Source organism: Narcine bancroftii, chromosome 6 (genome assembly GCF_036971445.1).
Source record: "Narcine bancroftii isolate sNarBan1 chromosome 6, sNarBan1.hap1, whole genome shotgun sequence".
NCBI lineage: Eukaryota > Metazoa > Chordata > Chondrichthyes > Torpediniformes > Narcinidae > Narcine > Narcine bancroftii.
The window spans coordinates 172468869-172496647 of NC_091474.1; the positions used below are offsets into that span (position 1 = coordinate 172468869).

Here is a 27779-nt window from a genome sequence, read left to right on the forward strand (position 1 = left end):
TCCCGAATGTTCTGGAATTTATCCACCGCCTGCTGTAAAGCCTCAACGTGGCTTGTGAGGAGCATCAGCTGGGTGCACTTCTCATATTTGTAGTCATCAGGGAAACTGCCAACTTCCCTAACAATCCACATCTTACAAGAGGAGCAGTCCCCTGCCCTAGGCTCCACATCCACACTCTCCCTATCTATCCCACTCCCACTATCCCACTCACTCTCTCTCTGTCCCACTCTCTCTCTCTCTCTCCCTCTCTCTCTCTCTCTATCCCACTCAATCTCTCTCTATCCCATTCTCTCTCTCTCTATCCCACTCTCTCTCTATCCCACTCTCTCTCTATCTCACTCTCTCTCTCTATCCCACTCTCTCTCTCTATCCCACTCTCTCTCTCTATCCCACTCTCTCTCTCTATCCCACTCTCTCTCTCTATCCCACTCTCTCTCTCTATCCCACTCTCTCTATCCCACTCTCTCTCTTTCTATCCCACTCTCTCTCTCTATCCCACTCTCTCTCTCTGTCCCACTCTCTCTCTCTATCCCACTCTCTCTCTCTATCCCACTCTCTCTCTTTCTATCCCACTCTCTCTCTCTCTATCCCACTCTCTCTCTCTATCCCCCTCTCTCTCTCTCTATCCCACTCTCTCTCTCTCTATCCCACTCTCTCTCTCTATCCCACTCTCTCTCTCTCTATCCCACTCTCTCTCTCTCTATCCCACTCTCTCTCTCTCTATCCCACTCTCTCTCTCTCTATCCCACTCTCTCTCTCTATCCCACTCTCTCTCTCTATCCCACTCTCTCTCTCTATCCCACTTTTTCTCTCTATCCCACTCTCTCTCTCTATCCCACTCTCTCTCTCTAACCCACTCTCTCTCTCTCTATCCCACTCTCTCTCTCTCTATCCCACTCTCTCTCTCTCTATCCCACTCTCTCTCTCTATCCCACTCTCTCTCTCTATCCCACTCTCTCTCTCTATCCCACTCTCTCTCTATCCCACTCTCTCTCTTTATCCCACTCTCTCTATCCCACTCTCTCTCTCTCTATCCCACTCTCTCTCTCTATCCCACTCTCTCTCTCTATCCCCCTCTCTCTCTCTATCCCACTCTCTCTCTCTCTATCCCACTCTCTCTCTCTCTATCCTACTCTCTCTCTCTATCCCACTCTCTCTCTCTATCCCACTCTCTCTCTCTCTATCCCACTCTCTCTCTCTCTATCCCACTCTCTCTCTCTATCCCACTCTCTCTCTCTCTATCCCACTCTCTCTCTCTCTATCCCACTCTCTCTCTCTATCCCACTCTCTCTCTTAATCCCACTTTTTCTCTCTATCCCACTCTCTCTCTCTATCCCACTCTCTCTCTCTATTCCACTCTCTCTCTCTCTATCCCACTCTCTCTCTCTCTATCCCACTCTCTCTCTCTATCCCACTCTCTCTCTCTATCCCACTCTCTCTCTCTATCCCACTCTCTCTCTCTATCCCACTCTCTCTCTCTATCCCACTCTCTCTCTCACTTTCTATCCCCCTACACTACCAGTCTCTGCCTATATATGCTGGTAGTGTGGCTCCAGTGGGGCTATTATGAGAAGAATTAACATTGATATCTTAAAATATTTAGAAGATTCTTCGTAGAATTGCTGTCTTGTGGAGTTATACAGATCCTTTTACCCATCTTTCTGTGCTGATTATCTACCTGAGCGAGTCCCATTTCCCTGCATTTGGCCCAAACCCTCCTAAAGCTTTCCTATCCATGGATAGGTCTAAATATTTTTTTAAATCTTGTACTTGCATCTACCACCTCAATTTCCTCCGGCGGCTCATTCCACATACCCACTTCCCCATTGTCCTATAAATTCCTATTAAAATAAATGTTTCAGTGGACTTTACTTCTAAGATATAAAAAAGGAGTCTCTTCTTGTTGCTAGGAAGCAAACTATATTTATCACGACCAGAAGCAATTATTTTTAGTATCTATGAAAATAAAAATAAGAATTGTTCAAAAAACTGAATGGGCTGAAGAAACATTAATTTCTGAAGCAATATAACATAAAAGTATCTGTAAGTTTAGAAACATTCTTTCCCCTTATTGAAGATAGCTGGAATTCAGTTTCCTACATAAATCATTTGTGATGGTTATCAATTACCAACATTTTATTTGTGCAAATGAACACCAGAGGAGCACCATTATTATTTCAGTGCTAATTGATTCTCAACTTTACTGTGCATCAGAGGAAATTGTTATTACATCTCCTGCTTCTGTTGTCTTCATGCTGTTAGTCCTCTGTCTCTCTCTTTCTCATTTTATTGTTTTGTTTTTCTTTCCGCTCTTTGCTCCTACTTTCTGTCCCTCTCTTTTTGCACTATTCTCACTTTTGAGCTGGGATGACAGGAGTTTTAATGACCATAAGTCAAGGAAAATAATGTTTCACACGTGTCAATTGCATTAAGTTCATTGGTTTAAAATAATTGGTTGGGGGATGAGAGGAGAGAGGGTGAAAGTTGGTAGGGTTCTCGAGCAGTGCCCAAATGGGTGATGAAGGCAAAAACCATCATCTCATTTAAACAGTGGTTGGATGTCAAATTGAAAAATTGTGATTTATGGGGCTTCAGAACAAACGCTGGTGGGATAAAGCTGGACAGCTGTTTTTATACTGGATGAATGGTGTTTAGTATAAGTTTTCCATAATTTTATGATTCTATGCTTCTGTTCTACAGAAACAGCTGACCCTTTTTTCTGAAGTTGTGCTCCCCATCTTGTGATTCTGAGCCTGGGGAAACAACCTCTCAGAATCTTTATTGACGGTCTCTTTCAGAATTTTGTCTTTCTTAATGAAATCGCCAACCATACATGCATTCAGTAGTGACCCTTGTTTCTTGGTTTTCATCTCATCCTTGCTTATTCAAGCTTTTATTTTTCCTCTAGCTTACCCACCGCCCCACCCCCCCCCCCCCACCCCCACTCTGTGGACTCATTTTCCCACAGCCATTGAGTCCCTTGTTTTTGTTGTTGAATCTTAACCTTGGGTTTGTACATAGCCATCAGTGTCAGGAAATTGTTGTTCACATTTCGTGGTTTGATTGTTCATTTCTACTCCACAACCTATTTGTGCTTGGCTTCTGAATCTCCTGACAATTCTGTAGGAGAGCCTCATGGTTATCTGCCTCAATGAGAGCTTCAAATTGCACAAAATCGTTGAAGGGCTTTAGCAAATCCAGAGATCAGAGAATCCATTAGACTTTAAACAAGAAAGTCTACAGACAGTGCAATTGTAATTTACCCAAAAATGCTGGAGAAACTCAACAAGTCAAGCGTGTCACAAAGATAAAGATACATAACCAATGTTTTTGGCTGAGCCCTTCATCAAGGTATTAACAAAAAGCAGGCAGGCTCCTGAATAAAATGGAGGAGGGACAAGCAAGGGGTCATAGATGGCTATTGGAGTGAGGGCACAAGAGGAAAAGGTGATGAGGAGGGCTAGCTCTCTGAATGGAGAAGGAAGCAGGCTGTGAGCAGGAGGAAAGGAGACAGAGGGTTGGAGAAGAGAGGAAGAGGGGGAGGGGGGAACAGGAGATATTATGTTAATGCCACCTTGTTGGAAAGTGTCGAGATAGAATATTAGGTGCCTCCCCCGCATAAACGACTGGCTTCCAAAATCAAGGCTCATGGGATTGGGGACAAAGTATTGATGTGGATTGAGAACTGGCTGGCAGGTAGAAGACAGAGAGTTGGGATAAATGGCTCGTTTTCTGAGTGGCAGGCGGTGACCAGTGGGGTGCCACAGGGATCTGTACTGGGACCCCAGCTGTTCACAATTTACATTAATGATCTGGATGAGGGGATTGGATGTAATATCTCCAAATTTGCAGATGACACTAAGCTAGGAAGGGTTGTGTGCACGGAAGAGGGGGTCAGGAAGCTCCAGTGTGATTTGGATAAATTGAGGGACTGGGCAGATACATGGCAAATGCACTACAATGTGGATAAATGTGAGGTTATCCACTTTGGTAATACAAACCGGAGGGCAGATTACTATTTGAATGGCAATAGATTAAGAGATGAGGAAGTGCAGAGAGACCTAGGGGTACTTGTACACCAGTCTCTGAAGGCGAGCATGCAGGTACAGCAGGCAGTTAAAAAGGCAAATGGTATGTTGGCCTTCATATCAAGAGAGTTTGAGTATAGGAACAAGGATACCTTACTGCAGCTGTACAGGGCCTTGGTGAGACCCCACCTGGAGTATTGTGTGCAGTTTTGGTCACCTTATCTAAGGAAGGATGTTCTTGCAATGGAGGGAGTGCAGAGGCGATTCACCAGGCTGATACCTGGAATGGCAGGAATGACTTATGAGGAAAGATTGCGCAAATTGGGATTGTACTCGCTGGAGTTTAGAAGATTGAGATGGGTTCTCATAGAGACATATAAAATTCTGGCAGGACTGGACAGAATGGATGCAGATGGGATGTTTCCAATGATGGGAAAATCCAGATCCCGGGGCCATGGTTTGAGGATAATAGGCAAACCATTTAGGACCGAGATGAGGAGGAATTTCTTTACCCAGAGGGTGGTGAATCTGTGGAATTCATTGCCACAGAGGGCAGTAGAGGCAGGTTCATTAAATATATTTAAGAGGGAATTAGATATATTTCTTCAGTATAAGGGTATTAAAGGTTACGGAGAGAAGGGAGGGACGGGGTACTGAACTTTAAGATCAGCCATGATCTCGTTGAATGGCGGAGCAGGCTCGAAGGGTCGAATGACCTACTCCTGCTCCTATCTTCTATGTTTCTATGTTTCCTCCAACTCAGGGCCTGTGACCTTGGTTTGGCAGTGCTTGAGGCCATGGACAGACATGTTGGTGTGAGAGTGGAGTGTGGAATTGAAATGGTTTACCACTGGGAGATCCCCACTATTATGGCCATCAAAACAAAGGTGCTCAACAAGAGAATCTCCCAGTCTGCATCCAGTCTCTCCAATGTAGAGAAGATCCCACAGGAGCACAGAATGCAGTAGATGACCCTTATAGGTTCACAAGTGAAGTCTCTGGGGCCCTAAATGGTGGTGAGGGAAGAGGTTTGAGCACAAGTGTAGCACTTCCTACGGTCACAGAGGTAGATGCCAATGGTGGGAATTGGGAAGGGATTAGTCAATAAGGCAGTCATGGAGGGAGCAGTCCCCAAGGAAGGCAGAGATGGGAGTAGAGGGGAACATGTGCCTGCTGCTGGGATCACGTTGTCGCTGATGGATATTACAGATGATGGATGCGGAAGCTGGTGGGGTGGTAGGTGAGGTCAAGGGGAATCCCATCCTTGTTGCATCTAGGGGTGGAGGGAGCCAGGACAGATGTGCAGGACAAGGAGGAGATGCAGGTAAGGGCTGAGTTGATGGCGGTGAAGGGGAAGCCACAGTCTTTGAAGAAAGAGGGTATCTTAAATGATCTGGAAGACTTCATTCTGGGAGCAGATGCAGCTGCCTGGAAACAACTGCAACAGAGATGGAGGAATTGAAAGAAAGGAATAGGATCCTTACGGGTGACAGTAGAGTAGTCAAGATAATTGTGGGAGTTGGTGTGTTTGTAGAAAATATCTGTAGAGAGTTTGTCTCCTGAAATGGAAGCAGATCAAGGGAAAAATGTTGCCAGAGATATGATTTGAAGTCGCAGTGAAATTTAGCAGCAAAGTGGATAATCTTGACGAACTTATCATGGGTGCATGAGGTAGCACCAATCTAGTCATCAGTGATCAGTGTAGAGGAGGAAGAGTTGAAGAGCCTTGCCTATATAGGTTTCTAATATGGATTTCTCACATACCCATCAAAAAGGCAGGCATAGTTGGGACCCATAATGGTATCCACGGCTTCCCCTTTGACTTGGAGAAAGTGGAATGTCAAAGGAGAAGTTATTGAAGGTGTGAACAATTTTTGCCAGATGGAGGTGGGTGGTGGTGGAAAAGGACTGGTTGGGTCTGTTGCAGAGGAAGAAACAAAGATCTTTGAAACTGGAATGCGGAACGGAGGAGAATCAGGATTGGATGTCCATAGTGAAAATGAGCCAACCAAGTTCAGGGAATTGAAAGTTGATGAAGTGATGGAGGGCATGTGAGGTGTCCTCAATGTAGGTGAGGAGGGACTGAACCAGGGGGGTCAATATGGAGATGAGGCAAGATGCTACCAGTTTGGTAAGCAGGAGCATGCCAAAATAACGGGCCTCCCAAGACAATTGGGTTTGTGCATCTTGGGAAGGAGGTAGAACCAGGCAATGTTAGGTTTGGAAACAATGTGGGAAGCATGGCAGGAAATGATCGGAAGTGTTAAGGTTAGAGATGGTGCATGAAATGATGGCTTGAATTTCTTTGGTGGGGTCCTGGTGAAGGGGGGGGGGTGTCTGAGAGGTGCCGTCTGGCTTCAGCAAGGTAGTGGTCAGTGCCCCAGACCACAACTGCACCACCCTCATCTGTGGATTTGTCAGATAACTCTGCTTTCCTTAGGGAAAGAACATAATAATATTACATTGGAGAAACAAGAAACTACAGGTGCTGGATCTAGAACAAAAAGACAAACTACTGGAGGAACTCACCAAGTTGGTGAGGAAAATGGACAGCCAATTTTTCACATCAAAACGTCTATGCATTCTGTGAATGTCTATGGACCATTTCACTTCCTGGATGCTTCCTGGCCCATTTATTTCCTCTCGTGCTATTTCTTAATCTTACATGAGACTTTTATCCTTGATGCTAACCTTTAAAAAAGTGACAGCAGTATCTCTGATAAAAAGTTATGTTTCTTGAGATGAGAACATGGGAAGTATTTCAAAACACAAGCAAAAAAAAAACAAATGCAGGCTGAAAATCTAAAAAATGCTGGAAATATTCTGCTGATTTTGCACAACCTGCTGAATATTTGCAGCATTCTTTTATAAATGTGGTCTATCCATGAATGGATGGATATTAGAGATAACCTTGCAGAAGAACCCTTCTCACCATGCATTGTGATTAACAATAAACTTGTTATTTTAGTGTGTCACAGTTGCTGTAACCAGTCTGAAAGCAATTATAGCATGTAATATGTGTTCCCCTTTTCTCCATCTGTTTTAACTGTCTTTAAAAGTCTTTACAAATCTCTTTATTTTATATGTACTGCCCATTAAACATCTAATACACAAATCTTTCAACAAATTAATGAAAGGTTTGCACATGAAGTGAATTGTTTGAACCTCATAATTAAGGACAGATCAATTGACTAAAAAAAAATTGTTACATACATTTACATTCAAATGTTACATCTCCAGGAAAATTGGTTCTCATCCTCCTCAGTAACATGAGAAAAACTTGCCTTGTCACATCTTGGACAAGAATATTTTGTCACTGCAACATGTTTGATTGAGATCCTCTTGTGTCTTCTTTGGTTCCAATGAAAATGTGTCTGTTTGATTGGCCATACGTGCATCTCATTTTAGTGAGAAAGTCAAATGTTCTTCTAAAATGTGACCATGGACAATCAAGGTGCTGAGACTATTGATCTTCATTAATGTTCTTCAATACAATTCTTTGAGAAGCACTCCTGAAGACTCTATTTGACCATTTCAGAATCAGGATTTATTGTCATGAACAAATCAGAAAATTCGATGTTTCAATTATGTACAATCCTGTGCCATTATTTGAACCAGATTGTTAATTTTGCACTATTTCTGATTATTATTGCTAGAGTAATATTATTTGGGTATCAATGCACAGATTACTGTATTTCAGTTTTTTATGTCGCAAATATCTGACCAAGCTTGCGAATTGGTAAGCTGACAACACCCTCATCAAAATAATTTGGAATGACATTGTGAAAAGGCTTCATTGAGAAGGTTACAACACCTTACATTTAATTTTGTACTTGTGTACATTGCTAACCTAATGATATAGCAATGTACAGAAGTTTCTCCACCACTTTGTCAAATTTATTACGCTAGATTCACAGTGTTTGCCTACTTTCCACTTGAAACCTAATTATAATTTTTCTTTTAAATCTATGAGCCAGAACATTCTGGTGAGCCTTGAAAATGTTTCTTCAGCACAGCTGCAGAGTACCTGCTAATTTGTGGAGATCTACAATTCTATTTGTAATTAATGGTTGAAAACTATGATATTCTCAATTATTTACATAGGTTTCAGGAGATGTTACAAATATTTTGATCATTACCAGTATACTGCTTTCAACAAAGCACACTCCCTGCAGATATTTATTACAGTGAAATAGTCACAGCCAAGAATGGTTTGTATAAATGACATTGACGTGGTATTACCGTAATTGAAATAAATTGGCTTTTATACAGAACACATATATTGAGAGAGAAATATCCATCATAAAATTTTGCTTGAATTAATTAAAGAACTGTTATAAGTAAATTAAGAATTTGAGAAATCTAATTGTCCCATTCAAAGTGCATCTACAAATCTGCTCTTTGAGATGTCCCAATTTTAGGGGAAAACTATTGCTTGCAATTTAATTGTAATTATTGCTTGAAATTTACCCACCAGCAAACAACCTCTCCAACCGGGTGAAGAGAATCTATATTGTATTGATTCTATTGAGGATATGATCTTAGTGCCGTGCTGCTTGATGTAGGAATACTTAGTAATGAGCTATGTAGAACTAGTAAGATTGCAGGAATAACTTGGCGTATCACCAGCAACAAAGATCATGATGGTAGCTAGGAAGAGAAATTATGCATTTCTTCCACTCATCAGAGTTTATCAATAAAGTCAGAAGAAATTTCACAGGAACCGTGTAACTCTCTAAATTCAACATTGTCCAGCATGTACTGAATATATCATTAAAATGCAACAATTTTTAGAATCACTGTTAAGAAGTTACTGCATGTTACCAGAATTAATCGTTCTGCCAAATCAGTCAATTTTGATTTTTTTTAAATTTTCAGTCTGTCAACAATACCTTTGTTTAGAAATAATTTAGTACTTAGTTAATAGTTTAGCTGCAATATATTTAATGAAAAATTTACAAAATTTTTGCTTATTGAACATTAACAATAATACTTTTATCGTTAAAGGACGGCAGGGTGACGTTTATTGGGCATCAACTTGGAGGAGTGATCTTCATCCCCAACAGTAGAGAACACCAGGTTAAATCAGCCAGCGCTGTGCAGATCACCTATTACCTGCAAAGCTATGGTTCTGCTTTACAAGATATTGCAGAGAAATGGGAAAGTGAGTTCTGTCAGCTCGTGCTTAAATTTCAACAGGAGCACAGTGATCTGAAGCTGTACCCTCTGACATCTTCTGGCCTTTGGAAGGACTTTTATAAGACCAATACTGTGGCCAGAACGGAGGTGGTGGTGAGCTTAGTGTTGGTCTTGATTGCTGCCACTCTAACCAGTTCAATGAGAGACTGCCTTCGCAGCAAACCCTTCCTAGGACTGCTAGGAGTTATCACAATCTGCCTTTCCACCGTGACCGCAGCAGGGATATTCATCAGCACTGATGGCAAATACAACTCCACTCTACTCGGAATTCCTTTCTTTGCCATGGGTAATTATTGTTCCAAAACCTCTCTCTTTCATAAACCGTCATTTTATTGTATATGTTTTCAGGAATACCTCTGTGACACATTGCTCCTTTATAAAGTAAGCTTTATGAAGTTCTATTAAATGTTTAAAATCCTGACTTTCTCTCTGAATATTTGCATTAAAGCAGAAAAGCTGATTTCTACAGTTAGTTGGTGAGGTGCAGATCAAGATTGGATAAATGGCAAATAGTAAAAAGAATCCATTGGACAATGAGTGTTTAATTTTTAAATCTTTATTCACCATAACTAGATACCGTAGTTTCTGATGTTTTAATTCAATCTAACGTTACATAAATGATGTAAATTTTAAAATATTATTTGAAAGATTCACCACATAGAATTCAAAGAAAGAGTACATAAAATCAATTCAAGCATGGAAATTAAAGGTCTCACTGCTTCTTGTCATTTTTTTTCTTCCTGTGATTACAAAGGATAATCCCTGATAGAGGAACAAAGTTGTCAAAGAGAAAAGTAAAATGCACTATTACTTTTTATAATGAGCGTGTTGAAAAAAACAGATTTAGTAGAGAGCAATGGGGATTTTAAAAGTGTGAGGTTGATTTTAAGGATTATGGGTTAGTTAGTTTTCCTGAGTGATAGTGAATTAGCAATCTCTGTTGGATTTTTTTGGTCCCACGTAGGTGCTGACATGCACCTTAGTTCCTCTGCATATGGGAAAGACACAGAACAATGAATCTTAGAATAGAGATTCCACTTCTATAGTATTAGCTTCATTAGTAATCTGTCGCTGGTTTCGTTGAGAATCCATTACTTCTTATAAGGTCAGCAGGCACACTCTGAAGTTTTCACAGGACCAGAAAAAAATAGTTGGTAGGTTTTTCATCCAGCACCCATTAAAGTAAGATGATTATCTAATTATCCTTACTAACTCTAATTTTCTATGTAAAAGGACAACCTAACTTTATTTTTATTTATCTAAACTCAGAATTCTAATCATCTGATCTATGCTCATTTGTATTTAAAATGACCATGTGACAGGATAATCCTAATTACTACAAATAACAATGGGTCATTGTTAGCAGTTTTGAAGTTTCACTGACTTAAGCCTGGAAAAAACTTCCCATGTGCCAAGGCTTAAATGGAAATTAAATTATATTTAATTGATCTATTCAAGATCAGCTGGAAAAAATGAAAGAAGTGATTCAAATCCGTGCTTTCAAGCATTTGGTGTACTGCGTTCATGGACTCAAGATTCCCTTCAAGTTGTTTCATCCTCACTTACATGGATATTTCCTTTCTTTTAAAGATTTAAAAAATAATAGAAGAGAAAAAAAATGAAAACCTATTTTTCTGAAAGTAGATTTACTTGTTAGATATCCTCTGCTAAATCTTCACGTTGTGAGGTGTGTTTTTACATATTTCACGGAAGTTTAGGAAGAAAAAGTACAAAATAGCCACAAAAATTTTTATATTATTGATGCAATTTCCAGTCAAATTATTTCAAACATGCTTTGCCCTTCTCTTTCAGAATATTAAAAAAGCCCAAGCATGTCGCACTGCAGCAGAAAATGTAATTTTATAGTATTCATTAATGAAGACCTTAGCTCAGCAAAGGAATTTAGTTCAAGAACTTGTAGAAATTATCAGCCACTATCTCGTGAATAGTTGGTAGGTTACTGTTTCATTCGATTCTTCAATGTTCATTGAAATAAGAAGACTGCAAAGAATTCCTTAACATAGTGGTGCTGGATATGCTCTCAGGTCTCAAGGTTTGGAGAGCTGGATATCAAAAACAAGAAAGATTGGACAGGATATTTTAGTACAATGTATGGTTAATATCTGAAACTTGGAGCCAAAGAAGGTAATGAGTTGGATACAATCATTATGTTTAAGGGACATTTGGATAAAAACTTAAATAGGAAAGGCATTGAAGGATGTGGGCATAATGTGGGCAAATGGGAGAACTACAGATGGGCTACAAAGGTCAGCGTCGATGTGTTGGACTGAGGGCCTGTTTTAGTGCTCCAGGGCTTTATGTCTCTATAGCAACACCCCATTCTGTAGCTGTTCATCGTCTCCTGAACACCACTGGCAGCAAATCAACTTAAAGCACTTGGAAATGTAGTGGTGCCTATTTCCTTTACAATACAACTATCAACAAAGGTTATTTGTTATTCTGAGAAGTCTCCTTATTGCTGACCTGGAATAATCCTAAATTTCTGAGGAATGATTCTACTTCTCCTGCAGAAAACTTACTCAATACCTACTCATTGTCAATAATAGGAAATTATTTATATACAGCTTCATATTACACTCTTTATGTTTATTAATTATTCTCTTGACAATAAATTGAACTATTATTATTTTAAGTAGGAAACTACTGTGTAATTTTCATTTAAAAAATCCAAAGGTTTACTTATTCAATTTCAGTAAAATAAAATAAAAATACACAATGACTTGAAAGAAATAGTTCCTACAAAGCCAAAGTAGAATGTCATTCTGTTTCTATCTCAGGGGCAGTGTGGTTAGCTTGGCAGTTACAGTGACGCTATTACAACACCAGTGACTGGGGTTCTGCAAAGAATGTGTACACTCTCACCCTGATTACATGGGTTTCCTTCTGGTGCTCCATTTTCCTCCCATCCTTCAAAATGTTCCCATTCATAGGTCAATTGGGTGTAATTGGGCAGCACAGAATCAAGAGTCAAAAGGGCCTTTTACCACGCTGAATGTCTAACTTTAAATTTAAATCTGTGAAGAGAAAGAAATATATACTTATATAAAGACTTACATTGTCCTTTCAAGATGCCCAAACATACTTTCCTAAAATACATTCAAGTTCTGTAACTTCAGTTATAGGAAACAGTGCACCTAATTCCTGCATAGTAGCTCTCACAAGTTTTATTATATTTATGACTAGAGTGAGTGATGAATAATCAGGACCTAAGAAAACATGCCTATTCTCCCATCATATTATGTCGTCATGACATTTCATGTTAACAATTTTATACTAGCTTTATAGGAATTGGAATACATACTGTCAATTAGCTGCTTCGCACACTATCAAGTCAAAATAATCCACTAACCATTGAAAGTCAAGGTTGTAAATTAACTTTTCTTCAGCAAAGTTTCACTATTTTGAAAAATTCAGTAATTCAACAATTGTGCTGGACCTCATGTTCATTTGAACACAGTAGCTTACCATGGAAATTGAAATGGACTTGTTTCCTCTGATCTGGCTGCTGAACCCAAGTTGGGAACCCATGCCCTTCCACATTGTGGTGGGGGCAGGTGGAATGGAGCCGCTAAGGTGATGCTCCACTTCATCCCCTTTAACAGGGTTTCTGTGTACCCACAATGTATAAGCTTCTCTATACCATCCAAATTATGTTTTCAATGGTTATGGGTCAGAGATCTCAACAAGTAAGTGGAGATATTTCATTTTTTTCAAGGAGCTATTGAGAACATCCTTGAGTTTTTTCCTCTGTCTGCCTGGCAATCTCATATTATGATAGAGACCTGAACGGAATGTCTCTTTGGAAGTCTGATGTCTGGCATACCAATGAGGTGACCTGGCCAGTGGAACAGAGTGAGTACAACAGGACCTCAGTGCTGGGGATACTGGCCTAGTTAAGGATACTAATGTTGGTATACTTATCCTTTTGGCGAGTGGAGAATTTTACCGAGACTGAGTTCCAGATCCACAAGGTGCTAACTGTAGGTAGTCCAGGTCTCCTCCTCCCTCATACCATTCATTACCTGTACCTCGCTGACATGAGGATTATCCTCATGAGGGCTGACATTCTTCCTTGAGTACTGTGCAGCAACTTCTCCCATCCAGATCCATGTGGGTCAACATTAAACACAATTTTGAGGAGGAAAATATGCTGAAATTATTGAACACTTATTTTTCAACCAGTGAGGTGTTTTTTTTCAGGGGGGGCGGGGAAGGTGTCAATAATTTAGCATTGAAATACTAATAATGATGTTTTATAAACTAAAAATACTGCATTCTAACTTCTAGATATATAAAGGATGTTAAATAATAAGTTAAACTGGCATGCATGATTAAATTAGAAGCTGAAGTGTCATAAATAAAATTTTGTGAGATATTTCTTGCATTTTTAAAGGCTGAACACTTTTAAATACTAATGCAACAATATTGCAATCCACCTGGATAAAAATGAATTAAATTTATCTTTTACTAGCAGTCAATTAGAGTATTGTAGGCTATTGCCTTTCCTTTGTTTGACATGGTCATAACTTCCCTGACTGCACATTGCTGTGCAAAAGTCCTGGATGTGGGGAGGTTAGATACTGGTGCAACTGGCCTCTTTAGTGTTAGTTCCATTGGATCCCAAGTTAGGGATTGGTTAAACCATGCATCTGGCCCCTCAGGTTTAATGGCTGGTGTATATTATGCTGTCACATGCATTTGAGAAGGTCAGATTTTTTTAATATTTCACATTGTATTTTTATGAAAGTATAATGAATTTACTGTAACTGACAGGATTTAGTTTTTTTTTTGCTTTTACTTGTAAAGTTTTTTTTAGTTTATTAAATGTATTTCTACTTTAATTAAATTTCTCTGGCTATCAGGGATTTTTATCAATGGTTGCAAGGCCAGTACAAATGGTCAGGAGATGGGTCCTCAGTCATCACTCAAGGTCCACTCCACTTCATAGTATGACAGCAACGACAAGAGCTTAGAAATGTTGTGAATTCTGTTGCTACATTTTAAAATCATAACATTTCAGCCTTGCACAGCTTAAATCGTGCATGGGAGTCGGTGCAGATCTATTTGTTCAATATATTTCAAAATTAATTGTCAATCAACAATTAACTGGAAATAACAAGGTAATTATTTGGTATCAATACTGAGGCTTGGTTCTGCCTACTGAACTACTTGCACTATTTTTCTATCACTTCTGCTCTCCTACAATATCTCTGAACAGACAACATGTCAAAACAGTAGCATGGTTTCCATTTGGAGGGCACAATGTGAACCAGCCATCTTCTCGGATATTGGTCAATATGATCACAGTCTGAATTTATATCGCAGCTTTGGTTTGCTGAAACTTCATTAAATCATGGACTTGGTTTTACCAGTCTCAATTTCCTTTGTGAAAAAATTTAACTTCCTAATATTGGCCACAATATTTCAGGGTGGTTCATTTGTTTAAATATTTGCACTGATTGATTAATCTGCTTGGTTACATTCCTGTCTATTAAGATTTCCACATTTCTTTAAATCAACTATCTAATCAGCTTCAGACAAGATTATTAAATGACAGGCCAAACATTTTTGCTGAGGTGCTGCACATTATCCAAAAACAGTAAAAATTCTATAATGGCTACAAAATGTAAACATTAAACCTTCCAGCGTTTCCATTAACCCCTCCATCTCAGCAGTGCCAGCTTTTGACACCAGACTGAAATTCGTAACAGGGAAAATCAAGCCATTTAGGACAGATGATCAACAACAGAGCAAAAGTAATTAATGTTTTGCACTCAGTGGGTCTAATCCAACTTTCTTGCTGTTAATTGCTCCTCTAAAGCTACACATCTCATTTGGGTATGATGATATTATTTGATCTTGGAATTTATAGTTTCATCTGAACTTCAGATGAGAAGATTAATTAGAAAACTTTACACTTACTCTTATTTTATTTTGTGGGTCCTTTAATGAAAGATGGAGGCTTAAACACATCTGTAGGGCCACTCCCTCCTTGACTCCGCCTTTCCCATCCATTTCCACTAATTGTCCCCTTGGCACCTTCACCTGTGGCCGCAGGAAGTTTCACACTTCTGCCACACCTCCTCCCTCATCACCTTTCAGGACCTTAAACAGTCCTTCCAAGTGAAGCAACATTTCACTTGTGAATCTGCAGGAGTCATCTACTGCATCCAGTGCTCTTGTTGTGGCCTTCCCCACATCAGTGAGAGTGGACGCAGACTGGGAGATCACCGCTGAATATAATTCTGCACCCCCTCCCCCACTGACATATCTGTCCATGGCCTCATGCCCTGCCAAACCATGGCTACCCATAAATTGGAGGAGAAACACCTAATATTCCATCTGGGCACTCTCTAACTGGATGGCATTAATATCAACTTCTCCAGTTTCTGCTAGCAGCTCTTAGTTCTCCCTCTCTTCCCTATTCCTCTGCCTCCTTTCCTCTAGTTTTCCACCCCCTTCCTTCTCCATGTATAGAGCCATTCCCCCCCCCCCCCCAGCTTTCTGTTGTGCCCTCCCTTCATTATTAACCTATTACCTTTTGTCTGTGAGACTGTGCTCCTCCATCCCCCCCCCAATCCCCGCACCTTGTTGTGCACAAAGAGGATAGAATGGCTATTATCTCTAAATTGACACTTCTCTCTAATCCTGAGAGATAGGATTCTGTGAGATAGGAGTCACTTGCATTTGGAAAAGCTAGGACTGATTTGAAATACTGTAGTCAGCATGGCTTTGGCATAGGAATTTACATCATATGATGTTGATTGAGCTTCTTGATGAGGTGACCAAGAGAATTAATAAAGGCAGCATGGTAGATGTTGTCTATATGGATTTTAGCAAAGCCTTTGACAAGGTCCTGCATGTTAGGCTAGTCTGAAAGGTCAGATCATATGGAATCTAAGATGAACTGTGCCCAGGATGATGGTGCCTGTGCTGGGCAGCATACCATAAGGGGTTGCACACTCTCCGGATGGAGGCAGGGCACCAGTAACACAGAAAATATTCCCCATTGAATAGGAGAAGCAGAGGAGACAACCCCAAGGATGGTGACTAGGAAGGAGGACCAGCGAGGGGCTTTGTGGCTAAAAGACACACACAAGTGGTGTGCCGTTGGTGAATTGCAGATGAGGAACCCACATAGACTGTGGGCCACTGGCCACCTGAGGTCACAGGACTCACACCAGGCTGCGGGCTGCTGGAGACTGGTTCATGGGATCCAGGTATCGGAACCAGGATTTGAGATGGTGCAGAAGAAGAAGGGCTCCCAAAGGGCCTTGGGCATTGAAGGCTTCCTGATCGTATCAGAGGTATGGATCTGGAGCTTGGGATGCCAATGGTTTGAAAAGGAGTCTTTCTAACTGCAGCTGTGGGAGCACTGGAGGTGACTCTGTGACTCAGTGACTCTGAAAGGGCTCCTCTTTGGTTCACTTTCTCTGAATGTAAGGGGGCACTGGGCAATACTTATAGTGAATTTTTGTCTGCTTTATGGCAATTGAAAGGCAATTTCATATAATATGGCATCTCTAGTTTTCCCTGATAGTTTGCACAAGTTGAAGTATATAATGCAAAGTAAAACCCTTGGTATTTGGCACCTATAGGATTGACAGGTACCGGATATGTGTATTTTCTGGTTGCTCGAGACATACTCTTACAATGCCTAACTAATACACCTGCATTAAGAATAAACAGTTCAAAAGACAAAAAATACTATACAGTACTTACACTGAACAAACATCACTTGAATGAACATATAAACCTTAAAGCATTTTACTTTATTTTAAGTCACCTTCTTTGAAAATCGTCGCTGCATCTGCAGGTACCTCTTCCATGGAGCCACCCGAAAGACGAACAATAACATTATAGATAATGAAACACCCACACCCCCACCCTAACCCTCCCCCCCAAGTTTACAGATAAAGCTTCTGACCAGGGCAACTCTTACTATGCAGGAATAAGCAGATAGTTGAAGAGAGTCACCCCAATGGTCAGCAGCATCAACCAACTCTTCATCTTGGCCATGCCATTTTATTCAGCAGATGCTATGAGCAAAGCACGACCAAGGCACTCCACTGGCTGAATATTTGCTCCCATCTTCACCAAAGATTTATGTGTTACTTTTTTTTTTTTTAATTTTTTATTTTTCACACCATAAATCACAATAGCCATGATATACACTTTTTCTTTTCCACACATTTACAGTGACTTTTTCTCCCTCCCCCCTCCCTCCTCCCAAGCCACCCCCCCACCCCCCCCCCCTCTCATCCATTTTAGGTATACAATCTAGGTTGCATTAATTCAGTTAGACAATGTTGTCATTCAACAGAAATACACCAGAAATTCTACTGAGTCCATTCTTTTCTTTTCTTCTCCTTCCATCAACTTAGGTAATGTTTGTTCCCGGTAGGTTTTCGCTATTGTATTTAATGTAAGGCTCCCATACTTGTTCGAATATTTCAATATTATTTCTTAAACTATATGTTATTTTTTCTAATGGAATACATTTATTCATTTCTATATACCATTGTTGTATTTTCATATTATCTTCCAATTTCCAGGTTGACATAATACATTTTTTTGCTACGGCTAGGGCTATCTTGACAAATCTTTTTTGTGCATCTTCCAAGTCAATTCCAAATTCTTTATTTTTTATGTTACTTAGGAGAAAGATCTCTGGATTCTTTGGTATATTGTTTTCTGTTATTTTATTTAATATCTGATTGAGATCATCCCAAAATTTTTCTACTCTCTCACATGTCCAGATTGCATGAATTGTTGTTCCCCTTTCTTTTTTACATCGAAAACATCTATCAGATACTGTTGGGTCCCATTTATTTAACTTTTGCGGTGTAATGTTTAGTCTGTGTAACCAATTATATTGTATCATACGCAGCCTCGTATTTATTGTATTTCTCATCGTTCCAGAGCATAACTTCTCCCATGTTTCCTTTTTTATCTTTATATTTAAATCTTGTTCCCATTTTTGTTTAGTTTTACCATTTGTTTCCTCATTCTCCTTTTCTTGCAGTTTAATATACATATTTTTTATAAATCTTTTGATTAACATTGTATCTGTAATCACATATTCAAGGTTACTTCCCTCTGGTAAACTCAAGTTGTTTCCTAATTTATCTTTCAAGTAGGATCTCAGTTGGTAATATGCCAGCGCTGTATCTCCAGTTATATTGTACTTATCTCTCATTTGTTCAAAGGATAAGAATCTACTTCCTGAAAAACAATTTTCTATTCTTTTAATCCCTTTTTTTTCCCATTTTCTAAAGGCAAGGTTGTCTATTGTAAAAGGGAGTAGCTTATTTTGCGTCAATATTAGTTTTGGTATTTGGTAATTTATTTTATTTCTTTCTACATGAATCTTCTTCCATATATTGAGGAGATGGTGTAATACTGGAGAAGTTCTATGTTGTACCAATTTTTCGTCCCATTTATATAATATGTGTTCAGGTATCTTTTCCCCTATTTTATCTAATTCTAGTCTCGTCCAGTCTGGTTTTTCCCTTGTTTGATAAAAATCTGATAGGTACCTTAATTGTGCGGCTCTATAATAATTTTTGAAGTTTGGCAATTGTAAGCCTCCTTGTTTATACCATTCTGTTAATTTATCTAGTGCTATCCTCGGTTTCCCCCCTCTCCATAAAAATCTCCTTATTATTTTCTTTAACTCTTTGAAGAATTTTTCTGTCAGTTGTATTGGCAATGCCTGAAATAAGTATAGTATCCTTGGAAAAATGTTCATTTTAATACAGTTTATCCTTCCTATCAGTGTTAGTGGTAGCTCTTTCCAATGCTCTAAATCGTCCTGTAATTTTTTCATTAGTGGATTGTAATTGAGTTTATATAATTGGCCTAGATTTTTGTTTATTTGCACACCTAGGTATCTTATTGCCTGCGTTTGCCATCTGAATGGGGATTCCTCCTTAAATTTTGAGAAATCCGCGTTATTCATAGGCATTGCTTCACTTTTATTTACGTTTATCTTGTATCCCGACACTTCTCCATATTCCTTCAATTTCTTATATAGTTCTTTTATTGATAGTTCTGGTTCTGTTAAGTACACTATCACATCATCCGCAAACAGACTGATTTTATATTCCCTGTCTTTTATTTTTATTCCTTTTATATTATTATCTCTTCTTATCGATTCTGCTAGTGGTTCTATAGCTAGCGCAAACAATAATGGTGATAGTGGGCATCCCTGCCGCGTTGACCTGCTTAAGTTAAATTGCTTTGATACATGTCCATTTACTGTCACTTTCGCTAACGGTCCCTTATATAATGCTTTAATCCAATTAATATACTTCTCCGGTAAACTGAATTTTTGCAATACTTTGAACAAGTAATTCCATTCTACTCTGTCGAAGGCCTTCTCTGCGTCTAAAGCAACTGCTACTGCCGGTGCTTTATTTCCTTCTACTGCATGAATTAAGTTAATAAATTTACAAATATTGTCTGTTGTGCGTCTTTTTTTGATAAATCCAGTTTGGTCTAAATTTACCATTTTCGGTACCTGTTCTGCTAATCTGTTCGCTAATAGTTTAGCTATTATCTTATAATCTGTGTTTAGCAGAGATATTGGTCTATATGACGCTGGTGAGAGTGGATCTTTCCCTTGTTTTAGTATCACTGTAATTATTGCTGTTTTACATGAATCTGGTAAGTTTTGTGTCTCATCAATCTGGTTGATTACATCCAGGAGGGGCGGTATTATTAGGTCTTTAAATGTTTTGTAGAATTCTATTGGGAGTCCATCCTCTCCTGGTGTCTTATTATTTGGTAAATTTTTTATTATCTCTTGTATTTCTACTGTTCCAAATGGTTCTGTTAATTTATTTTGTTCCTCTATTTGTAGTTTTGGTAGTTCAATTTTAGTCAAAAATTCATCTATTTTCCCTTCTTTCCCTTCGTTTTCGGTTCGGTATAATTGTTCATAGAATTCTCTGAAGTTTTCCTTAATTTCTTTTGGATTATATGTAATTTGTTTGTCTTTTTTCCTTGTTGCCAATACCATTTTCTTAGTTTGCTCTGTCTTAAGCTGCCATGCTAAGATTTTGTGTGTTTTTTCACCTAGTTCATAATATTTCTGTTTTGTCTTCATTATATTCTTCTCTACCTTATATGTTTGTAATGTTTCATATTTTATTTTTTTATCCGCCAATTCTCTTCTTTTGGTTGTATCTTCCTTTATTGCTAATTTTTTTTCTATGTTTATTATTTCCCTTTCCAACTGCTCTGTTTCCTGGTTATAGTCCTTCTTCATCTTGGTTGCATAACTTATTATTTGCCCTCTAATGAATGCTTTCATTGCGTCCCATAGTATAAACTTATCTTCCACTGATTCCGTATTTACTTCAAAGTACATTTTTAATTGTTTTTCAATAAATTCTCTAAAATCCTGTCTTTTAAGTAGCATGGGGTTTAATCTCCATCTATACATTCTTGGAGGGATGTCCTCTAGCTCTATTGCCAATAACAGGGGTGAGTGGTCCGATAATAGTCTAGCTTTATATTCCGTTTTCCTAACTCTCCCTTGAATGTGGGCTGATAACAGGAATAGGTCTATCCTTGAGTATGTTTTATGTCTAGTCGAGTAGTATGAGTATTCCTTTTCTTTTGGGTTTTGTTTCCTCCATATGTCCACAAGTTTCATTTCTTGCATTGATTTAATTATAAATTTGGTTACTTTGTTCTTCCTGTTAATTTTTTTCCCCGTTTTATCCATATTTGGATCCAAATTCAGATTGAAATCCCCTCCTATTAGTATGTTCCCTTGCGTATTAGCTACCTTCAAAAAGATATCTTGCATAAACTTTTGATCTTCTTCGTTAGGTGAATATATATTAAGTAGATTCCAAAGCTCTGAATATATCTGACATTTTATCATAACATATCTCCCTGCTGGATCTATTATTTCCTCTTCTATTTTAAATGGCACATTTTTGCTAATTAATATAGCCACTCCTCTTGCTTTTGAATTATACGATGCTGCTGTTACATGTCCTACCCAATCTCTCTTTAATTTCTTGTGCTCCAATTCAGTTATGTGTGTTTCTTGGACAAATGCTATATCTATTTTTTCCTTTTTCAGTAAATTTAGTAGTTTCTTCCTTTTAATTTGGTTATGTATTCCATTAATATTTAGAGTCATATAGTTCAGCGTAGCCATTTTATATTTTGTTTATCTTCTCTTTCCGTTTTTCCATCATTACCTTTCCTCCTTTTCCATTTCTGTTTTCTTATTTTCAACTCTTTACCAGACAACATTCCTACAACATCCAACATTTTCCTTATTCTCCTATTTCTATCTTCTTTATCCCCAATCTCCCCTTCCCCTCCTGAGTTGCCCTTTATGATTTATGTGTTACTTCAGAGACATTTTTACAATTTTAAGCTTACATATATTTTTACCTATATTTTTAATTTACTTCAAATTTTTTTCCAGATGCATGAGGCCACCGATTCCTTGAATTCCAGATACCAAGGTTTTTACTGTATCTTGCATTGTTTTTTATTATTACATGAAAATAAAAGGAATCTTGAATGATGTGGTCGCCAATTGGATGCAGAATTGGCTTAAAGGTTGGAGAGGGTGGGAGTTGACGATGGCTGCTAAAATTGGAGTCCTGCAAGGAGTGAATGCCACAGGAATTGGTGCTGGAACCACTGTTGTTTCTCATCTATATTAATGATTGGATGCCAAAGTAGTTTGAATGATTATTAATTTTGACAATGAGAAATTTGGTGGTATATTGGACAGTGAAGATGGTCATCTCAAATTATAACAGGATCTAGATGAACTTAAAAAGTGAGTCAAGCAATGACAGATGGAATTTAACTCAGACAAGTATGAGATGTTGCTCCTTGGCAAGTTAAACCAGGGCAGGACGTGCATGGGAATAGAAGCATGCTGGAGAGTGTTGGAGATCTGAGACACTTGGATTACAGATCATTGGTTCCATGAAACTGGCAACAAAGGTATACAGGGTAGTGAAGAACGCATTTGGCATGTTCATCTTCAACAATCAGGACTGAGTCCAGGGGCATCAATTTACAACTGTACAGGATGTTGATGAGACCATATATGGAATATTGTGTATAGTTACGGTCACCCAGATATAGGAATGACATCATTAAGCTAAAAGGACGCAGAAAAATTCATGAAAATGTTGCTGGGACTAATTGGCTTAAATTATAAGGAGATGCTGGAAAGCTGGGACTTATCTCTCAGGGGTGCAGGAAGGTACCAGGGGATCTTATAGACTTTTTTTAACAATCATAATGAGCATAGATAAGATCATTGCCTCCCCCCCCCCCACCTCCCCAGAATATAAAAATAGAGGCAATATATTTAACGAGTGAGGGACAAGATTTAAAAGGGATCTGATGGGCACCTTCTTCATGCAGGCTGTGGTGCGTATATGGAACAAGCTGCCAGAGGGAGAGTTGGAAACAAAAACAATAATGATATTCAAAAGTCCTTTGGACAAGTACACAATAGGAGAGGTTTGGAGGGACATGGGCAAAAGTTTATTTCTTCTTTCATCCTTAATGTGTCTACTGACATTTTAGGCACTAAAAATCTAAAGGCAGGCACAAAAGTTGTGAAGCAAAAGAATTGACATAGCAAGAAAAATCAATCTTTGAGAGAGTTATTATTCCTAATCATACCATAAGGAACATTCAGAACCATTGTGGAAGTCCATTTTAAATAGACAATAACAAAGTTAAAAGGTGTTCTAATGTTTCATGAGTGCAAATGCAAGATGCACCAGCAATAAGGTACATTTATATTTTGATATAAATATTGGTTTCCAGCTACTTAAGTAGCTGAAGACCAATACAAAGATAAAGAGCTAGACAAGGGCAACTAGCTGAGGACACTGCATGACACTCGGAATGAGAAGGCAAATCTTACCTCTCAGTAATGCTATAACTGATTGTCACCTTAGAATGATGTTCAGGCACCTTCATCATGACAGAAATAATTTTAGTTTCCATTTATTTAATTTATGAGAACAAAAGATGCTTAAAAATTCACCATTAAAGATTTGGGTTTTTCTATAATTCCTGTCAGTATTCATATCACACGATTCTGGAACATTTACTTAAGATATTAACTTGTTTATTTTAAATAGGTTTCCACTGAAATTGCAAGAACAGGAAAGGCATGCAAAATTTCTGAGAGAATGCTTTGCTAATACTGTCAGCATTTCTAAGCTACAGGGCTCAATTCTCACTTTGTTGCTTCCTATTCGCATGTTGTGTCTCACCACAATTTCCACTGCCATTACTACCACCATGATCAGTTCTAAGCCATCATTCAGTTCCATCACTCTGACTTTCAAGGAAGACAAAAATGTGTTATTCTATTCATCATACTTATGGTAAGGATGTGGTTGTATTGGAGAGAGTGCAGAAGATACTCATGAGGGTGTTGTCTAGATTGGAAAACTGTTATAGGGAGAGATTGGATAGGTTGAGTTTGTTTTCCCTGGAACAAAGGAAGCTGAGAGGTGACTGGATATAAGTGGCTGAGATAAAGTAGAGTCTTTTTTCCAAGGTAAGAATTTCAAAACAAAAGGTAATAGATTTAAGGTGAAAGGAAGTATTTTTTGAGGATAAAGTTTTTTTGTTTTTCTGTTTGCATGGCATGTTTGATGTGTGGAACCGGCTGCCATGGTGCTGGAATCAGATATAATCACAACAGTTAAGAGACATTGAGATGGGTGCCTGAACTGAGTCAGAGAATCATAGAACATGGAAAAAGGCACTGGGGCACAACTTGTCCATGCTGTCCAAGCAAGACCCATTTGCCTGTGCTAGGCCCATATCCTTCTAAAACGTTCCTATCCATGCACCTATCTAAATGCCTTTTGAATGTTACAGTTGTCCCTCCTCATCTCCCTTCCTTTTTCAACTTGTTCCCTATATCCACCCCCTCTCAGAAAAAAAGTGCCGCTTATGCCCCTTTTAAATATTTTTCCTCTCAACCTAAATCTATGCCCTCTAATTTTAGATTCACCTACTTTGGGGAAAAAAAAGCAATGAGTAATTAATTTTATCTGTGGACCTTGTGATTTTTATCAACCTTTATAAGGTCTCTCCTTAGCCTTCAACAATCCTCCAGAGAGAAATGTTTCAGGCGATTTAGCATCTCCTTATAATTCAAGGCTTCCAGTCTCCGTAATATTCTTGTGAATCTTTTCTACATCCGCTCCAGTGCCCTAGAGCTGGGTGCTCCAGGTGCAGTCTCACCAAGATCCTGTACAGTTTTAACATGACATCCCTGCTCCTGTGCTCATTCATCTGATCAATGAAGCCAAGCATGCCAAGTGCCCTCATCATTCTGTTTACATATGTCACTATTTTATGGAATTAAGACTCTTTACTCTGTCTCTCTCTTCTACAACACTCTCCAGGGTCCTACCATTCATTCCTCTAGTTTAACTTACCAAGGTATAAGGATTTGTCCATGTCAAATTCTATCTTCCATTGCTTGATCCACTTTCCCAGTTTATCTGGATCCTGGTTTAATTTTAGATAATCTTCTTCACTGTCCATTATATCACCAGTTTTGGTGTCATTGCAAATGTACTAACCATGCTAATTGCAAGTCATTCATGCAAATGACTGTGGTGCACTGTTAGACAGAATCAGACACACACAAGGTAAAGACTGTACAACAGGCTTTAATCCACAAAGACTTCCACAGAGCCAGGCTGGCTGTGGCTGCAGCAACTCAGTGTGAGGCCTTGGGAGGCCGGCACAGGCTCATATGCCGGAGGGTGATTGACACCCGACCAGGTGGGGCTTGATCCTTTCAGGCCGACTGATTGGCAGCCAGCCAGGCATTGTCCTGTCCCCTTACACTTCTGCAGGTACAGAGGTTTCCCTCAGTAGGCTGGTGGTGTACCACCACAATGACAAACAATCATAGTTTCAGCATCTATTCCTATGACATACCAATAGTCAGAGGTCTCCAGTCCGAGCAGCAATCCTCCACTACCACCTGTCTCCTACCATCAAGCTAACTCTAGATCTTTGTACCATGTAATCTGACCTTCCAGTCCAGCTGGACCTTGTCAAAGGCCTTGCTCAAATCCATGCAGACAATGCCTTCAACTCTGCCTTCATCAATATTCTCAGTAACCTCTTCGACAAAGCTCAATCAAGGCACAATTCCCCATACACAAATCCACGATGACATTGAAAAATTCAGATCATACTTGGAAGGATAATATAACACGCTGGCATAACAAGTTGAAAAATTGGATTATTATGGAAAAAATTACATGTAATCTACACGATAATTATTCGTTTTTGTTAAAATGTGGTCTTCTTATTTGGAGTATATGAATTTAGAAATACTTTGAAATATTCTTTATAATCACTGTATTATCTTTATATTTGGCTCCCCTTAAGGGGGCTGGCTGAAAGGGTGGGAGGGTGGGCAGAGATTTTGTTTTTTTTTAATACAAAAAAAATTGTGTTTTTTTCTCTGTTATGTTTGATTGTAAGTTGTTTAAATTCTTTTAAATAAAGTTTTCAAAAGAAAAGAAAAATTCAGATCATGTAAGCAAGTTGGATTAGTACAGATGAACAAAAAGATTGGCATGTGCCTGGTGAGCTGAATGATCAATTTCTGTGCTCTAAACCTCAGACTATTCAACATTTAAGATGGAGATTGTGGTAAACCACTGTAATGCATAAATATCTGGTCAAGCATGCCTATTGGCCGGTTGTACCTGTGGACCCTCCCCACAGGCTCCTGTATGAAGGTGGCTGTTATATAGCCCCCTGCAACTCAGTGCAGGACAGCTGAGCAGTATGGATATGCTACGTTCTCAAATGAATTAAAGCCTATTGGTTTCTCCACAATAGTCTCCTGAGTGATTGATGGTGCATCAATTTAATTCACTTGAAGTTTTCTACAATGGAGCAGATCCTCAAACCAGAAAACTGGAAATCGACCCTCAATTGCCTGAGGCATCCACCAGCTTCAAACTCTGGCTGCATCTCCTCTACCATTGTGTGATCAGAGACCAACAAACTGCAAGTACTGCACTCCCGGGTCGGTACCCTGATGTACTCCATGATCAGGGATGCCACAACATACCAGGAGGCCATGGACACCCTCAAAGGGCAAAACCTATGTAAGATCAACGATCTCAATGGTAGACACTTTCTAGTGACCAGAAAGCAACAACCCACTGGAGTCAAGCTCCGAATATCTCCGGCCCCTGCAAGCACTTGGCAGGACCTGTGAATGCAAAACTGTGTCCGCTGCGGCGTATACAGAGGACCTAATTCAGGATGCCTATGTCGTGGGGATCAGGTCGAGTTACATACAACAGAGACGTTTGGAGCAAGGGGAACTCAGCATCTGTAGACCAGTCGAGCTGGCAAGTACGCTAGAGGTGGCTCTGCAGAACAAGCAGGCCTACTCGATCGATAATGTGGTCACCCTGGTCACAGCCATCCTAGGACGTGTCACCTCCCCTCCACTCCACTAATGATTGGACTACAGCAGCAATGTTCTGCGAAAACCTCCTAATGCTCTCGGCCAGCTCTGGTAACAACTTGACCACAACTGTGGTATTCTGGGAACCCCCAAAGTGCTACTTCTGAAACCTGGGCAAGCATTAAATCCTCAGCGAAGGATTTAACTTGCTCCAGCTGCAGAAAGAAGGGTGACTACGCCAAAGTGTGTTAGTCCAAACCCATTCCTTACCAGTGCCATATGGGGGCTGTCTTCAGCAACACCGCCATCACCCGGGGCCAGCAGGGCCATGTGAAATCCATGGGGGCTGCCATCTTGAACACAGTCTTCAGGACCTAGCTGCACCGCGTGCGGGCCGTGGAGGCTGCCATCTTTCGGATCTAGCAACACCGTGTGCAGGCCCTGGGAGACCACCATCTTGGATGCCGCCACCTTCTTTGGTGTTGTGCAGTGGCCCAACCCTAGCCTCCATCACTCTCAACCTGGACAGTCTGCACCAACTCACCAGATCGATGATGGACATCAAGGTAAACAATTGTTTGATAGCGGGAGCATGGAAAGTTTTATACATCCGGACACAGTGTGGAGTCTCTCCAGTACAGCTGGTGAACCAGAAGGTCTCCCTGGCATCCAAGTTGTTTACAGTAGACTTTCGGGGTTTCTGTATTGTGACTTTAACGGTGCAGGGTACTGTATATGACAACTTTAGACTGATGGTAATGTCGCAGCGCTGCACTGCTGTACAGTTGGGGCTTGATTTTCAATGTCACCTTAAAAACGTGATGATGGCATTTGATGGGCCCCATCCATTTGTAATCAGCAAGTCGATAACCAACCCCCGCCATACATGTCCACCAATCTAACCACTCACTATGCATGACTTGCAGGCTCTCCACACTTAAAGTCCCCCCTCGTCGCTATTCTCACCCCCGACTGTAAACCCATTGCCACTAAAAGCAAACAGAACAGCACCAGTGTCAGGGTCTTCATCCAGGCAGAGGTACAGTGCTTACTTAAGG

At 39.6% G+C, this 27779-nt stretch overlaps 1 protein-coding gene across 1 annotated transcript in view; it reads left to right on the top strand.

Annotated features, from left to right (window-relative positions):
• Positions 1-27779, top strand: part of ptchd4 (patched domain containing 4) — an 88418-nt gene that overhangs the window by 21048 nt on the left and 39591 nt on the right. Inside the window, exon 2 of the mRNA XM_069888278.1 lies at positions 9036-9513. Coding sequence (XP_069744379.1) covers positions 9036-9513 — 478 coding nt within the window. The remainder of the gene's footprint in view (positions 1-9035; positions 9514-27779) is intronic.